General features: G+C 35.0%; 1 protein-coding gene and 1 long non-coding RNA gene across 2 annotated transcripts; both read right to left on the bottom strand.

The window, feature by feature from the left end:
* Positions 1–9,375: 9,375 nt before the first annotated feature.
* LOC125561911 lies at positions 9,376–12,149 on the bottom strand. Its single transcript, XR_007307602.1, has 2 exons — positions 10,870–12,149; positions 9,376–10,185 (listed from the first exon to the last, which is right to left on the bottom strand). It is a non-coding gene; the product is annotated as an uncharacterized LOC125561911 (long non-coding RNA).
* Positions 12,150–14,074: 1,925 nt separating this feature from the next.
* On the bottom strand, positions 14,075–15,959 carry LOC5518703. The gene is made up of 2 exons (XM_032363456.2): positions 15,685–15,959; positions 14,075–15,611 (listed from the first exon to the last, which is right to left on the bottom strand). The coding sequence occupies exons 1-2, from the start codon at positions 15,897–15,899 to the stop codon at positions 15,362–15,364; spliced, it is 465 nt and encodes a 154-aa protein (XP_032219347.2). The 5' UTR covers positions 15,900–15,959; the 3' UTR covers positions 14,075–15,361.
* Positions 15,960–17,821: the final 1,862 nt, after the last annotated feature.

Here is a 17,821-nt window from a genome sequence, read left to right as displayed (position 1 = left end):
CGCGAAGACTTCACCGCGAACGCCATGAACTACGCAAAAATGTTGTCAGCAATTGCGGATGCTTTGCATCCGCCTTTGCGTCGCTTTGAAGTTCCTGCCGAACGATGAGAGCCCTGCGTTAGCTGAGAAGAAGAGGCACGACAAGGCACTCGAAAAATACCAACATATGGACGCTACCAACAGCGGCGAAAAAAATCTTCGATTGGCAAGCGCAAAGTACGGCAAGATGGCATAAAGCCGCTCGCTGTGATTTAGATCTGGCGGCCCTTTTCCATACTGCGCGTATTGCAGACCGGTTGTGGAGTGCTATGCACGAGGTAGCAGTCGCTGCTAAGCTAGACAAGTCGATGACACCGAAGGTGTCGTTGGCTTTGGTGACATTGCTAACCGAAGCCTCGAGTTGTGGCACGCAGACAGCGAGTGCGTTAAGAGATTCGTAATGTCGTTTTCCGAGGGCCTACCGACGTCAGAAAGACCGCCTCGGCACTACCTGAGCAAACGGCAACCGCCTGTTGGAGACTGGACCTGGCTCAGCCCGTTAGACCTCCACCCCGTGGTCTGTTAGGAGCTTTGTCATCAACCATGCTTTTGTAATCAACCAGCACGTCATCAACAATGAGGACTTTAGGCCATGTGAGTTCTTCGTCGGACATGCGCTTCGCCGCCATTATGTGTCGGCAATGTATTGAAACAGGACGTGAGTCTGACATTCCACTTGTACATTCCTGACTGTCGTCCAGCCTTTCGATACTGAAGCATTGGCTCTTGGTGTATCCCTGAAACAGAAGCTGAGTGCCACAGGCCGTGCACTTCTTTATCGCGTCAGCAATCATGACGACTACGTGGTCTACCGTTAGAACGTAGTGCGATCCCGTATACTTTGTGCGACCCTTCTGCTTGTAGTCTATAGCGTATCGCTTGATTCGCGCTATGATGAGTTCTTCACTGGGCGTAGGGTTAGGTGTGTACAGCATTCGTGATGCAGCACTCTAAGCTGTGGTCTATGATAAGACGTCTCGCAGTTTGGATAGTTGAGCCTGGAGAGCAGGCCGTCGCATGTACTGTACGGCTTTCCGCAGGTCTTCACATAGGCAGCGGTAGTCGGACTCGAACCAGCGGATGTTCCCACTCCTCGAGCATACCGTGAGGCTCCACTGGGCACCGCCTATAAGTTTGTGGCATCTGTGCACACACCCGGAGGACGTCTTCGCGAGCAATCCGCCCCAGGCGGATTGGCCTTGATATGGTACCATTTTGTGAGCGTCGGACACCGTCTTTAGATCAGATGAGCCTCGTCGGCATGCTAAGTTAATAAGTGGTACGTGCCCACAAGGAGGTTTGTCAGATAAGCAGCTTCTTCACGGTCGCGAACTACGATCGAGGACTCGTCGCCATGGCGAGCGCACTTTCCTACGAAACGGACAGCAAGATCTCGACCCTAAGGATGCTCAGTGGTACACAGGCTTCCCTTCTCAAACAAGAGAGCCGGGGTTCGAATCCAGGTCAGATCAACAGGGGTGTAAAGGGACGTAAGGGGACGTTAAGATAAGTGGTTTGTAAGTGAGTTGACAAGTGAACAGGGTAACAAGAGTTGGTCAAAGGGGTACAGGGTTTCAAGAAATGGTAATAAGGGTCAATGATATCAAGAACTAGGTCATAGGGGTGCAAGTTATGAATGAGTGGGTACAACCAAGCGCTTACCAACTTGCACCCCTGTGATTCTGCCGTTCATATCCTGTACCCCTGTGCACCCACCCCCTAATACCATCGTCCTTACCTTTAACACCCCTGAAAAAGTCTCTAGTTTATCTTACCTGGATTCGAACCCTGGCCCGTTTGCTTGAGAAGCGAAGCCCGTACCACTGAGCCATAGCGCCACCCTCGAAATATCAAGGAAAAACTACTCTATACCTTATAAGGCTTTGTAAACAAGGCTATACGGTAGTTACTTCTAGTTTTCAAGAGAGTGGCGCGATAGCTCAGTGGTACGGCTTTGCTTCTCAAACTCTTGTTCGAATCCAGGTAAGATCAACTTGAGATTTTTTCAGGGTGTTAAGGGGACGTTGAGATAAGTGAGTTTGTGGGTGATTTGACATGTGTACAGGGTAACAAGAGTTGGTCAAAGGGTACTAGGTTTCAAGAAATGGTAATAAGGGTCAATGATATCAAGAACGGTCATAGGGGTGCAAGTTATTAATGAGTGGGTACACAGGGGTACAGGGTATTAATGGCTTGGTCTAGGAGGTGCAGGATGGTTGAAACGGGTGCAGGGTTTCGAGAGCTAGGTAATATGGGTACATTATAATAATTAATAATAATAATTAATAATAAAGATTAATAATTGGTACTTTATAATTAATAATAATTGATTAATTAATGATAATTAAACATTAATTAATAGTAATACATGATAATAATTGATAATAATAATAAAAATAATAATAATAATAATAATAATAATAATAATAATAATTAATAATATTAATAAACAATAATAAGAATTTATAATAATAATAATAAATAATAATTAAAAATTAGTTATAATAATAATAATAATAATGATAATAATAATAATAATAATAATAATAATAATAATAATGATAATAATAATAATAATAATAATAACAATAATAATAGTAATAATAATAATAATACTAATAATATAATAATAATTAATAATAATACTAATTAAAAATTAACTAATAACAATTAATTAATAAAAATCATTAATAATAATTATAATAATCAATAATAATTAATCAATAGTAATAATTAATTAATAATAATCATTAATCAATACTAATAATCAATAATAATCATTAATAATAATAATAAATAGTAATAATAAATAATAGTAATAATAATAAATAATAATAATAAACAATAATAATAATTAATAGTAATAAAAATTAATAAAAATAATAATAAACAATAATATTTAATAATAATAATAAATAATAATTAATAATCATAATTAACAATAATAATTAATAATCATAATAAATAATAATAATAATTAATAATTAAGATTAATAATTAGTAATTAATAATTAATAATAATAAATAATTAATAATGATTAATAGTTATTAATAAATAATAATTTAAAATAATTGATAATAATTAATAATTAATAAAAACAATAATAATAATAATAATAATTAATAATTAAACATTAATAAATAATAAGAATAATAATAATAATTAAACATTAATTACTGGTATAATCAATTAATAATAATTAAACATTTGTTATTAATAAAAAATAATTTAAAATAATTGATAATAATTAATAATTAATAAAAACAATAATAATAATAATAAATAATTAAACATTAATAAATAATAATAATAATAATAATTATTAAACATTAATTACTGGTAATAATAAATTAATAATAATTAAACATTTGTTATTAGTAATAATTAATAATAATTGATAAAACTAACAATAATTAATAATAATAATAATAATTAAACATTTGTTATTAGTAATAATTAATAATAATTGATAATACTAACAATAATTAATAATAATAATAATAATAATTAATAATAATTAACAATAATAATAATAAACAATAATAAGAATTTATAATAATAATAATAAATAATAATTAAAAATTAATTAATAGTAATAAAAATAAATTAATAATGGTCATTAATTAATAATTGTAATAATTAATAATTAATAATAAAAAATAATGATAAAAATTATTAATAATACCAAATTAATAAAAATAATAATAATTAATAATTAATAATAATAATAATAATTTACAATAATAAAATAATAACAATTAAAAATATTTATAACAATTTCTAATAATAATCATTAATAATAATTAAAAATTAATGAATAATTATAATGATTAAAAATAATTAATAAAAAAAAATGGTAATAATTATTAGTAATAACAATAATTAATAATAATAATAATTTCTAATAATAATAATTTAAAATAATAATTAATAATTAATAGTAATAATAATAATAATAATGATGATAATAATTTATAATAATAATTAACAATAAAGATTAATAATTAGTAATTAATAATAATAAATTAATATTAAGTAAGGATAATTAATAAAAACTAATATATAATAATTGATAATTAATAATAAAGAATAATTAATAATGATTAATAGTTATCAATAATTAATAATTTAAAATAATTAATAATAATTAATAATTAATAATAAAAAACTTACAATAATTAATCATTAATAATTAAAAATAATTAAGAAATATTCATCAATAACAATTAATAATAATTAATAATTAATAATTAAACATTAATAATAATAATTAATAATTAAACATTAATAATAATAATAATAATAATAATAAAAATAATTAATAATAATAGCTACCCTATATCCCTGAGCACTAACTAAGCTATACTCCTGAATACCTACCCCTAACTAAGCGTCATCCCTATGACCTAGCAATAACTACACTTTACCCCTAAGTACCCAACCCTTGCTAAGCTACACCCCTGTGACGTAGCACTAACTACCCTATAACCTTGTGTACCCACCCCTAACTAAACTACACCCCTATGTCCTAGCACTAACTAGCCTATACCCCTGAGTACCCACACCTAGCTAAGCTACACCCGTACGACCTAGCACTAACTAGCCTATACCCCTGAATACCCATCCCTAACTAAGCTACACCCTTATGACTTGGCTGTAACTACCCTATACCCCTGAGTACCCACCCCTAAAACTAAGCTAAACCCCTATGACCTAGCACTAACTACGCTATACCAATGAGTACCCACCGCTAACTAAGCTACACCCCTACGACACCTAATCATATAAGTACCCTAAACTACACATCTAATACCTAGCACCCACTACCCCTGTGACGTAGCACTAACTACCCTATACCCCTTAAAACCATACCCTAACTAAACTACACCCCTATGACCTAGCACTTACTACCCTATATCCCTGCCTACCCATCCCTAACTGACCTACACCCCTATGACACCTAATCACATAACTACCCTATACTATTATTATTAATAATAATAATAATAATAATAATAATAATAATAATAATAATAATAATAATAATAATAATAATAATAATAATAATAATTAATAATTAAACATTTTTTATTAGTAATAGTTAATTAATAATACTAACAATAATTAATAATACTAACAATAATTAATAACAATAACTATAATTAATAACAATAACTATAATTAATAACAATAACTATAATTAATAACAATATCTATAATTAATAACAATATCTATTATTAATAACAATAACAATAACAATAACAATAACAATAACAATAACAATAACAATAACAATAACAATAACAATAGCATTAGCAATAGCAATAGCAATAGCAATAGCAATAGCAATAGCAATAGCAATAGCAATAGCAATAGCAATAGCAATAACAATAATAATAATAATAATAATAATAATAATAATTGATAATAATTATTAATAATAATATTAATTAATAACAATAATAATAATTTATAATAATAATAATAAATAATAATTAATAATAATCATTAATTGATAATTATAATAATTAATAATAATTAATAATAAAAAATAATGATAATAATTATTAATAATAACAATAAATAATAAGAATAAGAATAAGGATAATAAGATACAAAATTAATTAATAATAATAATAAATAATAACTAATAATCATAATTAATAATAATAATAAATAATAATAATTAATAACACTCATTAATAATAATAATTAATAATAATAATAAATTAATAAAAAAAGTTAATTAATAATAACAAACAATAATAAAAATTATTTATTAATAATTTCTTTATGAATAGTAATAATTAATAATTAATAAATAATAATAATTAATTAATATTAATAATTATTTAATATTAATAATTAATAATTATTAATATTTTATATATTTTATATATTTTTAATAATTAATTAATAATTATTAATATTAATTAATAGTTAAAATTATTAATAATAACAATAAATAATGATATTAAAAAATAATAATAATTAATAGTAATAATAATTAATAGTAAGAAGAATTAAAATTAAGGGTTTTTAAAGTAAGGGTGCAGGGTTTTAGGGGATGGTTCGAACAGGCACAGGGTTTCAACAGCTAGGTTATATGATTACATAGTAATAATTAATAATAATAATAATTAATAATAATAATAATAATTAATAATAATAATAATAATAATAATAATAATAATAATAATAATAATAATAATAATAATAATAATAATAATAATAATAATAATAATAATAATAATAATAACCCTGATTGCCCACCAGGTCAGATCAACTTTTTTCAGGGGTGTAAAGACAAGGACGTTAAGGGGACGTTAAGATAAGTGAGTTTGTGGATGAGTTGACAGGTGAACAGGGTAACAAGAGTTGGTCAAAGGGGTACTAGGTTTCAAGAAATGGTAATAAGGGTCAATGATATCAAGAACTAGGTCATAGGGGTGCAAGTTTTGAATGAGTGGGTACACAGGGGTAGAGGGTATCAATGGCTTGGTCTTGGAGGTGCAGGGTTTTAGGGGATGGTTCAAACAGGCACAGGGTTTCAGGAGCTAGGTAATATAGGTACATAATAATTAATGATAATAATAATAGTAATAATTAATAATAATAATTAATAATAATTAATAATAATAATAATAATTAATAATAATAATAATAATTAAAAATAATAGCTACCCTATATCCCTGAGCACTAACTAAGCTATACTCCTGAATACCTACCCCTAACTAAGCGTCATCCCTATGACCTAGCAATAACTACACTTTACCCCTAAGTACCCAACCCTTGCTAAGCTACACCCTGTGACGTAGCACTAACTACCCTATAACCTTGTGTACCCACCCCTAACTAAACTACACCCCTATGTCCTAGCACTAACTAGCCTATACCCCTGAGTACCCACACCTAGCTAAGCTACACCCGTACGACCTAGCACTAACTAGCCTATACCCCTGAATACCCATCCCTAACTAAGCTACACCCTTATGACTTGGCTGTAACTACCCTATACCCCTGAGTACCCACCCCTAAAACTAAGCTAAACCCCTATGACCTAGCACTAACTACGCTATACCCATGAGTACCCACCGCTAACTAAGCTACACCCCTACGACACCTAATCATATAAGTACCCTAAACTACACATCTAATACCTAGCACCCACTACCCCTGTGACGTAGCACTAACTACCCTATACCCCTTAAAACCATACCCTAACTAAACTACACCCCTATGACCTAGCACTTACTACCCTATATCCCTGTCTACCCATCCCTAACTGACCTACACCCCTATGACACCTAATCACATAACTACCCTATACCCATGAGTACCCACCGCTAACTAAGCTACACCCCTATGACTTAGCACTTACTACCCTATACCCCTGAGTACCAACCCCTAACTAAGCTACACCCCTATGACCTAGCACTTACTACCCTATATCCCTGCCTACCCATCCCTAACTGACCTACACCCCTATGACACCTAATCACATAACTACCCTTTACCCATGTATGACCAAGCGCTTACCAGCTTGCACCCCTGTAACCCTGCCGTTTATATCTTGTACCCCTGTGCACCCACCCCCTAATGCCACCGTCCTTACCTTAACACCCCTGAAAAAGTCTCTAGTTTATCTTACCTGGATTCGAACCCTGGCCCGTTTGCTTGAGAAGCAAAGCCCGTACCACTGAGCCATAGCGCCACTCTCGAGATATCAAGGAAAAACTACTCTATACCTTATATGGCTGGGTAAACAAGGCTATACGGTAGTCACTTCTAGTTTTCAAGAGAGTGGCGCGATAGCTCATCAGTGGTACGGGCTTCGCTTCTCAAACAAGAGGGCCGGGGTTCGAATCCAGGTCAGATCAACTTGGGATTTTTTCAGGGGTGTAAAGACAAGGACGTTAAGGGGACGTTAAGATAAGTGAGTTTGTGGGTGAGTTGACAGGTGAACAGGGTAACAAGAGTTGGTCAAAGGGGTACTAGGTTTCAAGAAATGGTAATAAGGGTCAATGATATCAAGAACTAGGTCATAGGGGTGCAAGTTATGAATGAGTGGGTACACAGGGGTAGAGGGTATCAATGGCTTGGTCTTGGAGGTGCAGGGTTTTAGGGGATGGTTCAAACAGGCACAGGGTTTAAAGAGCTAGGTAATATGGGTACATTATAATATTTAATAATAATAATTAATGATAATAATTAATAATAATAGCTACCCTATATCCCTGAGTATCCACCCCTAACTAAGCCACACCCCTACGACCTAGCACTAACTAGGCTATACTCCTGAATACCTACCCCTAACTAAGCCTCACCTATGACCTAGCAATAACTACACTTTACCCCTGAATACCCACCCCTAACTAAGCTACACCCTTATGACTTGGCTGTAACTACCCTATACCCCTGAATACCCAACCCTAACTAAACTACACCCCTATAACCGAGCAGTTACCTACCCTATAACCCCGAGTACCCACCCCTAACTAAACTACACCCTTATGTCCTAGCACTAACTAGCCTATACCCCTGAGTACCCACACCTAGCTAAGCTACACCCCTACGACCTAGCACTAACTAGCCTATACTCCTGAATACCCAACCCTAACTAAACTACACCTCTACTACCTAGCACTAACTACCCTATACCCATGAGTACCCACCGCTAACTAAGCTACACCCATATGACTTAGCACTTACTACCCTATACCCCTCACTGGACGAAAAAAAGGAAATAAGTACCTTTAAATGTATACAAAAAGGCGAAGAAATTTAAACTTTAGATACATTTCAGTGTATCTTTCAGTAGGCTGAAATATTAACTATAAGTACCTTTCAGCGCTTTTTTAAGGGTTTCGAAACGTTCATTTCGAAACCTTTAAGAAAACCACTGAAAGATACAAAAATTTAAACTTTATGAAACTATCCTGAACACGTAAATCTCAGTAAATCTTATCTTTAATAACTTTTAAGTTCCTTAAATAAACATTAATGTAACTTTCCTGAATTTTAAAGCCATTAAATATTATCTTTAAATTTCTTTTAAGGTCCTTAAATAAACGTTTATGTGACTATCCTGAATTTTTAAAGCCATTCAAGTGTACCTTTATATAACTATTATGAACTCATTAAATTTCACCTTTTAACATTTAGAAAGTTTATCTCAATTTCATATTTAAGAACCTATAAATAACGTTTCTAGGTGTTTTTCAATATAGATTGTGTGTGGTTCTACAGCGTTCACGGCTGGAGCGCTGAGAATTTTGCATAGTTTAATCCACATCATCATAATAATTTTTGAGCAGGGAGACACAATCAATATTAAGCTTCCATTCTATTTTTATTTAAATCCTCTGTCGTCTCTTACATGTGCATAATGGCATGAAATCTGATTTGATATACAAATCTTATAACTTACATCTAAAAAGCCATCTTTTATGTGATAAAATGCTAACTACGAAAACTAATGTAGAACAAAAATCAAACAGTCAGCTTGACTCAAAAGCATATTTTATGAAAGTAGGAAATAATCAATGTTTTTATATGTATATACAAATGTAGAATAGAGACAAAAACATCATGAAAATTATTTAAAAAGGCTGAAAAGCTCTAGCCAAAAATTAACAAGAGCCTTGTAAATCGTATTTGATTTTTAAGAAATATTTTGTATTGATGATATAAAAAGAAATAGACTTACATAACCCTATTCCCTGCTGACAAATATGGACTAAATACTATTGGATTGTGTTGGACGCTGCGGGGTAGAGGTATGTAGAGATCTTGGTGCACTGCCGTCAAGCATCTCATTGGAGGTTCGCTTTAATACTGCCTATTTCTTGGTGTTCTCTGGACAGGGTCTGTCTGATCGTCTTACTCCTCTCACTCTCTTTGCCATCTTGAGCAAAGCCCTGCGACTAAGTTACATTGTCAGTGATGGCTTTCTAACACTTTCAAAATCCTAAGCTTTTTTCTCTCCCAATTCAATGATTTAAAGAAGAAGACAACCCCATCTCCCTCTTCCTCGCTCTTCTCTGTCGAAATGTTTTGTACATCATTCAGAACATCGGCAAACCTCTCCTTCTCCTCTGGCCAGTTAATAGTCTCCGCAGCATTTAGGACTTTCTGCTGTTTCTGTAAAGGAAGAAATTGTTTGATAAGTATCTGCACTGTTTTATAAAGCCTATACTTGTCGAGCTCAATTGATTATTCCCTTCTTCATAGCCATAAATGCAGGAAAAGCTTTGCACAGTTTCATATTTTCTTGACCAGGAAAGAGAAGTGACTATGGCTTCAGAAACTATTATTTTATTTTGTCATCCTTTTTGGAATCTATATTGTTTTTTCATTAGAGCACTCCCCAAGTAAACTTGCACTAAGGTGATCCGATGGCTTTTTGTGTGGCACCCTCACACAAGGGGATAAGCCCTTACTGACAATCTCTAATTTTCTGGATAGTTTGTAAATGCTGAATTAGTTACTTGTTGTGCTGTTATTCTGCCACCAAAGGCTGGAGAGAGTGCAAGTTCACCAAACAAAAAGTCATTTGATTTGTTTACAAACACACAAGTGTTGCACAAGTGCAAGTCTACTTTTTCCAGCAAATACAGCATTTAAAATTTTAATACAATCCTTTAAAAGAGCCATTCAAGCAAGTATAATAGCAATATTGATACCAACCTATCAAAACCTTTGTGGAAATTTTAAGAATAAAAGGAGTTCATAAAAACTAAAATGCTACTGTGTTAAAGAGAAAATTTTAATGAGAAAATTCAGAGGGTTTAACTACACCAACAATATTCAATTTTAAATACTCACTATGATGACCGTCTGGTACTGTCTGCATGATTTCCTATGAGCATCCAGTGTCCCATCATACTTTCTATATGTGTTATCCTTCAGGCTTTGGAAATACTGTTAAATGCAGCTAAAAGGGAAAAAATCAATTGGCAGGCTCGAATCGCAGAAACATCTTTCTTGCTTCACATCAAGGATGGTGGCAAAAAAAAAACGCTACGACTCTCAAGCAATAAAAAATGAATATGTTCAAAAGTAACAGACAATTAACTTAATGAAAAACAATCAAAATCAAGAATAGATGATAGTGACCATAGCATAATGTCAAATGGTATTTTATCACGAATCATGCTTCATTTGCAAACTTTATTAGATCTGAGATCAGCGTTTTAAGTTGACGGCGGCGGTTAACTGCCAGTACCTGCCTTCTAATAAAACCCCTGATATTGATTGCTTATATTGATTATGTTGACTGACTTTGAATTAAGTGTCATCCTTTTTTTGAACCAAAGCATAAAATACTGGACAACTAAAACTTATAGTAAACAGACACAATAAAAAATGCAACATTTCTTAGGGATTTTCTGCTGAAAATGTAAAAGGGTAGTTCTTACCATTGAAAATCATCATTCTATATCTGGTTGCATTTGTTGTGTTTTTTTTTTCTGGGATAGCATTATCCCAGGAAAAAACAACAATAATTATAACAACAATTGATTTGGTATTTGAAATCTAGGCTGAGAATATTGGCATTGTTCTGTGATTAATTATTCTTAATGATTACCAGAAAAATAAAGAGATGCCAAGCAATGTACTAGCTCAATAACAAGCGAGCATAATCTTAAAAAAAAAAACATTGATTTGTATAAAATACAATTCAATAAAACAAGTGCTTCATGTGAAGAATATAAGATTTCTCCGCTGGCCAGATAAGATAGAACCGAAGGCTCTTTAGCGTACGGCGGAACGCTGATTCGAATCGAATGATAGACACTACTCAAAGAGGAAAAAAACGCCTAAACTCGAAAGGTTGCCCTTAAAGACAAAAATATTCAAGAAACGAATAAACAAGAACTGGTTCCGATCAGTTAGGCTTACCTGAAAGTCTCTGGGGCTCCCTTTCGGCGACAATTTCAGCGAGATTTGTCTTCACTGTTGAATTCTCACCTCACGCACGCAGTCGCTGATTTCCCGCATTTAAAGCTCTGTTTTCCCTCAAAACTTGAAGGTTATGTGGTCAACATGTTTTCATTGGTAGGCTTTGCCATTCGATTTGATGTCATTGAAAGAAATAGCGCATCTTTTTGGAGTGGATTTAGAGAGAAGTTAGATGAACCAAAGTCACACTTCTAAACACGCTATGCGAATAGCCCGCCTTGGTAGTCATGTGAAGGGAAAACAATAGATACGCTTGCGCGTCACTTCCTCTCGCATATGACTGACTTCCTCCCCGCCGGTGAAGCTGTTATTATTACTGCTAAAGGCAAAGTAATCCTAAAATAATGCGAATATCAATTTTTCATCGCTTTTTCTTTCTGCCAAAATACAAATCACTTGGTTAAACAAGAAACCGAATATTCTTAAAGCTATTTATATGCGTTTTATAAAACGTTCGTGATATTAGCAAAAAAATAGCCCGTACCACTGAGCCATAGCGCCACTCTCGAGATATCAAGGAAAAACTACTCTATACCTTATAAGGCTAGGTAAACAAGGCTATACGGTAGTTACTTCTAGTTTTCAAGAGAGTGGCGCGATAGCTCAGTGGTACGGGGTTCGCTTCTCAAACAAGAGGCCCGTGGTTCGAATCCAGGTCAGATCAACTTGGGATTTTCTCAGGGGTGTTAAGATAAGGACGTTAAAGAGCCTCAGTCACGAAACGAAAATAGAGTTTATTTGAATATTGATATCTGAAAAACACTGGCTGAAAATTTGAGCGAAATCGTTTAAAACCTCGAAAAGTTATTGTTTTTTAGGGAATTTCAAACTTTCCGCGCTTTTTGTCCCCTCCATCAATCGCTCGGCCAAGCAATCACGTGACGACGCTTTCGATCACGTGTGCGTGCTCGGCGTCATAATGTTGGTTTAGTTCAATATGGCGGACAGAGAAAGTAAGACGTGCGACGGTGACCCTCGCGATAAAAAGAAAAAATAAGGGCCGATTTTGTGTAGCAGGCCTACCGAATAATGTTAGCTGCAAAAATACGTCTTACACGGATAATATTTCGATGCATAACTTTCCCAAAGACCGCAAATTGAGGCACGAGTGGGAGAAATTTGTACGGAAACATTGACCGGACTTTCGTGCACGAGGTGACAACATCTCACTATATTCGGACCACTTCAAGAAAGAGTGTTATGATGGGCCGAAGCTCAATGTTGGAAATTTAAAGTTTAATAGACGGCTAATCCCCGGGTCGATTCCAACCGAGGACGGCGGTAAGAAGACAGAAGAGGAACCGTCCGCTCGTGAGCAAAGACACGTAAGTTTTCAAATGTGTGAAATCTGTAAGCATGTTCGCCTGTTTTAAGTAATAATTTTCATGCCAATACCGCAGATAGGCCATTTTACCATGATATATTTATATCCTTTTTATATATATGCAAAGGGTTTCGTAGCCTAGACACCATGCATCACACAAGTTGGATAAACTGGCTGTAAAGCAATCTAGACAAAAAGAGAAAAAAAAATTTATCCCTAAAAATGTTATTTTTCATGTAACAGACCTTTTGGGTTTTTTTTCTAGCAAACAAATAATTGCAACACTCCAAGGAAAATTCACTCTAAACTAAATTTACCACCTGGTTTCAATATTATTTATTATTTTCCTTCATTTTATGAGACTACTTCGTTGCTATGGTGATTTCTTTTAACTCTATGAAACAGAAGAGTTGAGTAACAGAGATGTTTTCCCATAAAATAGACACCAAAGACATCCCTCTCATCTGGAATTATTAATTGGAACATAGCCCTTGAGGAGGCCTGAAATAGTTGTCTTTGGTGTCTTATTACCGAAGGCTTACAAAAGACAACTATTTCAGGCCTCCTAAAGGGCTATGTTCCAACTAATAATTCCAGAGAGGGTATTGTTATTTAACTTGGTCTCTGATTGGGTATTGTCGCAAACACATTTTATTCTAGAAGTAGTTGGGATATTTAAATTTCTCTAGGGAATGTCCTAACCCCTCAACCTTAGGGTGAGAGACAATTGTTTTGAATGGAAACTTTGCTCACAAAGCTAAGGTTTTATTGTACAATCTATGCCTGTCATAATTATTTATCTTATTGTTTGCAGACTATGTAGATGATATCAGCAAGGTACTTTTCACTGTACCACTGGAGGAGTTCTCGTGAGAGATACCAAAAAAAGGTGCCAGAGCCCCTTAGCCAACAATTTCCAAATAGAGTGTCCAGAAGTGAAGCCATCCAGGTTTATGAGAAGAGGAAAAGGCATAGCACCACCCCCCTTTATCCATCAGGTACGTGTGGCAATGGCTTAAGGCCTGGCTAAACATTTAAACATGTTTGTCAAACATTGCATTTGGTGGATATCCACACCTTCAACAGCAGTGAAAAAATAACTAAAAAAGAACCACAAACAAAATGCACCGTGAAAGCATTTGCGAAGACTTACTACTCAGATTGATGCCTATAGTACAACATACTTGTCTGGACTGTTCAATTTAGATCCTTTTTTGCTCTTGCAGCTATTTCTATTGTTGTTGTTGTTTTTTTAATAAATATTACAGGTTGATTTTGTTGATAATTGTCTTTTTGTTTTATAGCCAGCCAGATAAAAAAAATAATCCACCCTTTCTATGTAGCACAGAACTAGACTTAATAGTTCTCTTTTTAAACATGATTTTGTAGTTGATGTCCAAGAGGACATGAGAGCTGCTGCGCAGGAACAACCCACAGCTGCCCCAAAAGCAAGAAAGAAAAAACCTTGTTGTAAAAAATGCAATGCACCAATGAAAGGCCACAGTAAGAAAACATGTCCTGATAGAGCCACCAGTTAGATTAAGTTAGTGGGAGTTGGATTAAATTAGAGTGATTTCAATTTGTGAAACAGTTAGTGTTAATTGATACCACTCTCTATTTTACATTTGTAGATGGAATTCACAGATATTGTTTTGCTGATTATTTTTATTCAACATCAATGTAGATTTTTTTATAAATTATACCCCATAATAAAAATCACAGTTAACGATGTCTTTATTAATAAAAAAACTTCGAAAAACAATTTATAACAGCAATAAGTTAAATGGTGCTTGTATCCTCAATAGCCCATGAGGTAAGGGGAAATTTGTGAAAAACTGCAATGCTTTTGGGCTAAAAAAAATATGGAGATAGCTCGTCTACTCCCTCAATTTCAAATGGTCCGACTATGCGAAAATAACAGATATCAAAGAGCGAAGACCCTGAACCAAAACCTGTAATCGCATGGGTTAGAACTTCGTATATGGCATTTTATATTTATATGATTCTCAACTACGTATAACAAAAAGTTCCTTACTCGTTCTCCGATACTCCTGTACGCCGCCTGTATGCTTGCCCTGTCCTTGCCTTCAGCAATGGCGCCACGTTTTGAAGGACGGCCTTGTTAGTCATTGCTCTGTAGTCCTCGTGCAGTGTGATGCATGATAAGTTCTCAATCGAACCGTCGAATGTTAGTTTGCCTTGAACATTCTCAATTTCTCTACAGCATCGATGCTCAAGAGCGCCGCTTAGCTCATTCTCTGCACAATGTTGACACTGGCACCTATAATTAACAACAAACGTGAGATGTCGCGACTCGATCGTTTCTCAGACAAAACATAGGGTAAACAATTTACCATTCCTGGACAGGTATTATCTCATCCTCTCTGTCGGCCAGGATCTGGGGCCTCAGGCCATCGGGGTCGTTCGATTCCTCATCAACTTTTTCCCTGTAGCCCGGAGGTGCGAGAGGTTCATCCGTGTAGGGCTCAAACTGGGTCTCTACCTCAGCAAACTCCTCACTTTCGTAGCCTTCGTTTTCGTCTGATGAACTCGACGAAGCCTCAGTCATACTGCGTGATACTTGCAATCCGGTATAATTATTTGAATGTATGATGAATCGTGTCTTGTATGTATTGTTTTGACCTTGACCATATATATTTGAAGAGACTCAGTGAACGCGGGAAAGAAAAGCCAACATTATGACGCAAAACGACGCATTATCACACGAAAGCGAGGCCATTCATGAGAGCGAGGTCGATAATCAAAGCGAGTTTTCTAGAACCTAGTCCTCCAAAAGGGGGACAAAAATTGATACCGAATTGCCGTCAATCGTCTCGGAAGAAAATACCATAACTTTTAAACGGGTTTTAAACAAATTTACATCAGATTTTGGCAAAGTACCCAAGGAATGTTGATCTTAATATAGGCTAATATTATTTTTCGTGACTCAGGCTCTTTAAGGGGACGTTTAGATAAGTGAGTTAGTGGGTGAGTTGACAGGGTGTACAGGGTAACAAGAGTTGGTCAAACGGGTACTAGACTTCAAGGGATGGTAATAAGGGTCAATGATATCAAGAACTAGGTCATAGGGGTGCAAGTTATAAATGAGTGGGTACACATGGGTAGAGGGTATCAATGGCTTGGTCTTGGAGGTGCAGGGTTTTAGGGGATGGTTCAACCAGTCACAGGGTTTCAAGAGCTAGGTAATATGGGTACATTATAATAATTAATAATAATAGCTACACTATATCCCTGAGTATCCACGCCTAACGAAGCTACACCCCTACGACCTAGCAATAACTGCGCTATAATCCTGAATACCTACCCCTAACTAAGCCTCACCCCTATGATCTAGCAATAACTACACTTTACCCCTGAGTACCCAACCCTTGCTAAGCTACACCCCTGTGACGTAGCACTAACTACCTTTTTGGTTTGGATCGGGTATTCGTACCAAGACGTAGGGGCCTAAAGTGGTGTGGTAGTGAGGTGGGTGTAATCGTATGGTATGGTGATGTTGGAGGGTGATGGTGAGGGATGGCTCGTAAGGTAATGTGGAGTGGAGATGGTAGTAATGTAATTACGGTGGGGAGGTGGATAGGTTAGACTGGTAGGTGGTGGAGGGTGGTTGAAAGATAAAGTGGGACTTTAAAAAAGGTTGTGGTAGTGTGGTGGGTAGGTGAAATAATAATAGTAGTAATAATAGTAATAATAATATGGTGTGGTAGGGAGATGGTTAATGGCTGTGTTGGTGGTGAAAAAATTTTGGTACGGTGTATAGGTGAGAGTGGTGGTGAGGGGGATGTGGAGTAGATAAGGCTTATAATTTAGCGTGATGGGTCTATGTGTTTTAAAATGGTGGTGGTGCGGAGGACGGTTTAAAATTTGTGAGGTTATGGTGTAAATGTGGGTGATGATGTATCGTTATGATGTTAGGTGATCGTAAGGTGTTGGACTTTATGGTTTGGGTCGGGTATTCGTACCAAGACGTAGGGGCCTAAAGTGGTGTGGTAGTGAGGTGGGTGTGATCATGTGGTATGGTAATGTTGGAGGGTGACGGTGAAGGATGGCTAGTAAAGCAATGCAGAGTGGAGATGGTAGTAATGTAATTACGGTGAAGAGGTGGATAGGTTAGACTAGTAGGTGGTGGGGGGTGGTGAAACGATAGTGGGACTATAGAATAGGTTGTGGTAGTGTGTGGTGGGTAGGTGAAAAAAAAATTAGTAATAATATGGTGTGGTATGGAGATGGCTAATGTCTGTGTTGGTGGGGGAAAAAAATTGGTACGGTGTGTAGGTAAGAGTGGTGGTGAGGGAGATGTGGAGTAGATGTAGTTGTGGGAACTACTAGGTATGAAATAGTATATCATGACCATTACTATGACAACACTGTTTGTTTCAGGGAGTTATTTTTACTCCACTCAGAGAGTAAAAACTGCTCTTTGCGATGGAGTACTTTTAAAGGAGTAATTTGAACTCCTTTATTGGAGTA

This window comes from Nematostella vectensis, chromosome 4 (assembly GCF_932526225.1).
Source record: "Nematostella vectensis chromosome 4, jaNemVect1.1, whole genome shotgun sequence".
NCBI classification, from domain to species: domain Eukaryota; kingdom Metazoa; phylum Cnidaria; class Anthozoa; order Actiniaria; family Edwardsiidae; genus Nematostella; species Nematostella vectensis.
Note: the sequence above shows the minus strand (reverse complement) of the source record. Positions and strands in the feature narration are given on the sequence as shown.

Coding starts and splice junctions, on each gene's coding strand:
- LOC5518703 (XM_032363456.2), bottom strand. CDS start 15,899: ATGACTGAGGCTTCGTCGAGTTCATCAGACGAAAACGAAGGCTACGAA. Junction 15,612..15,684: donor ATAATACCTGTCCAGGAATG/GTAAATTGTTTA, acceptor TGTTAATTATAG/GTGCCAGTGTCAACATTGTG.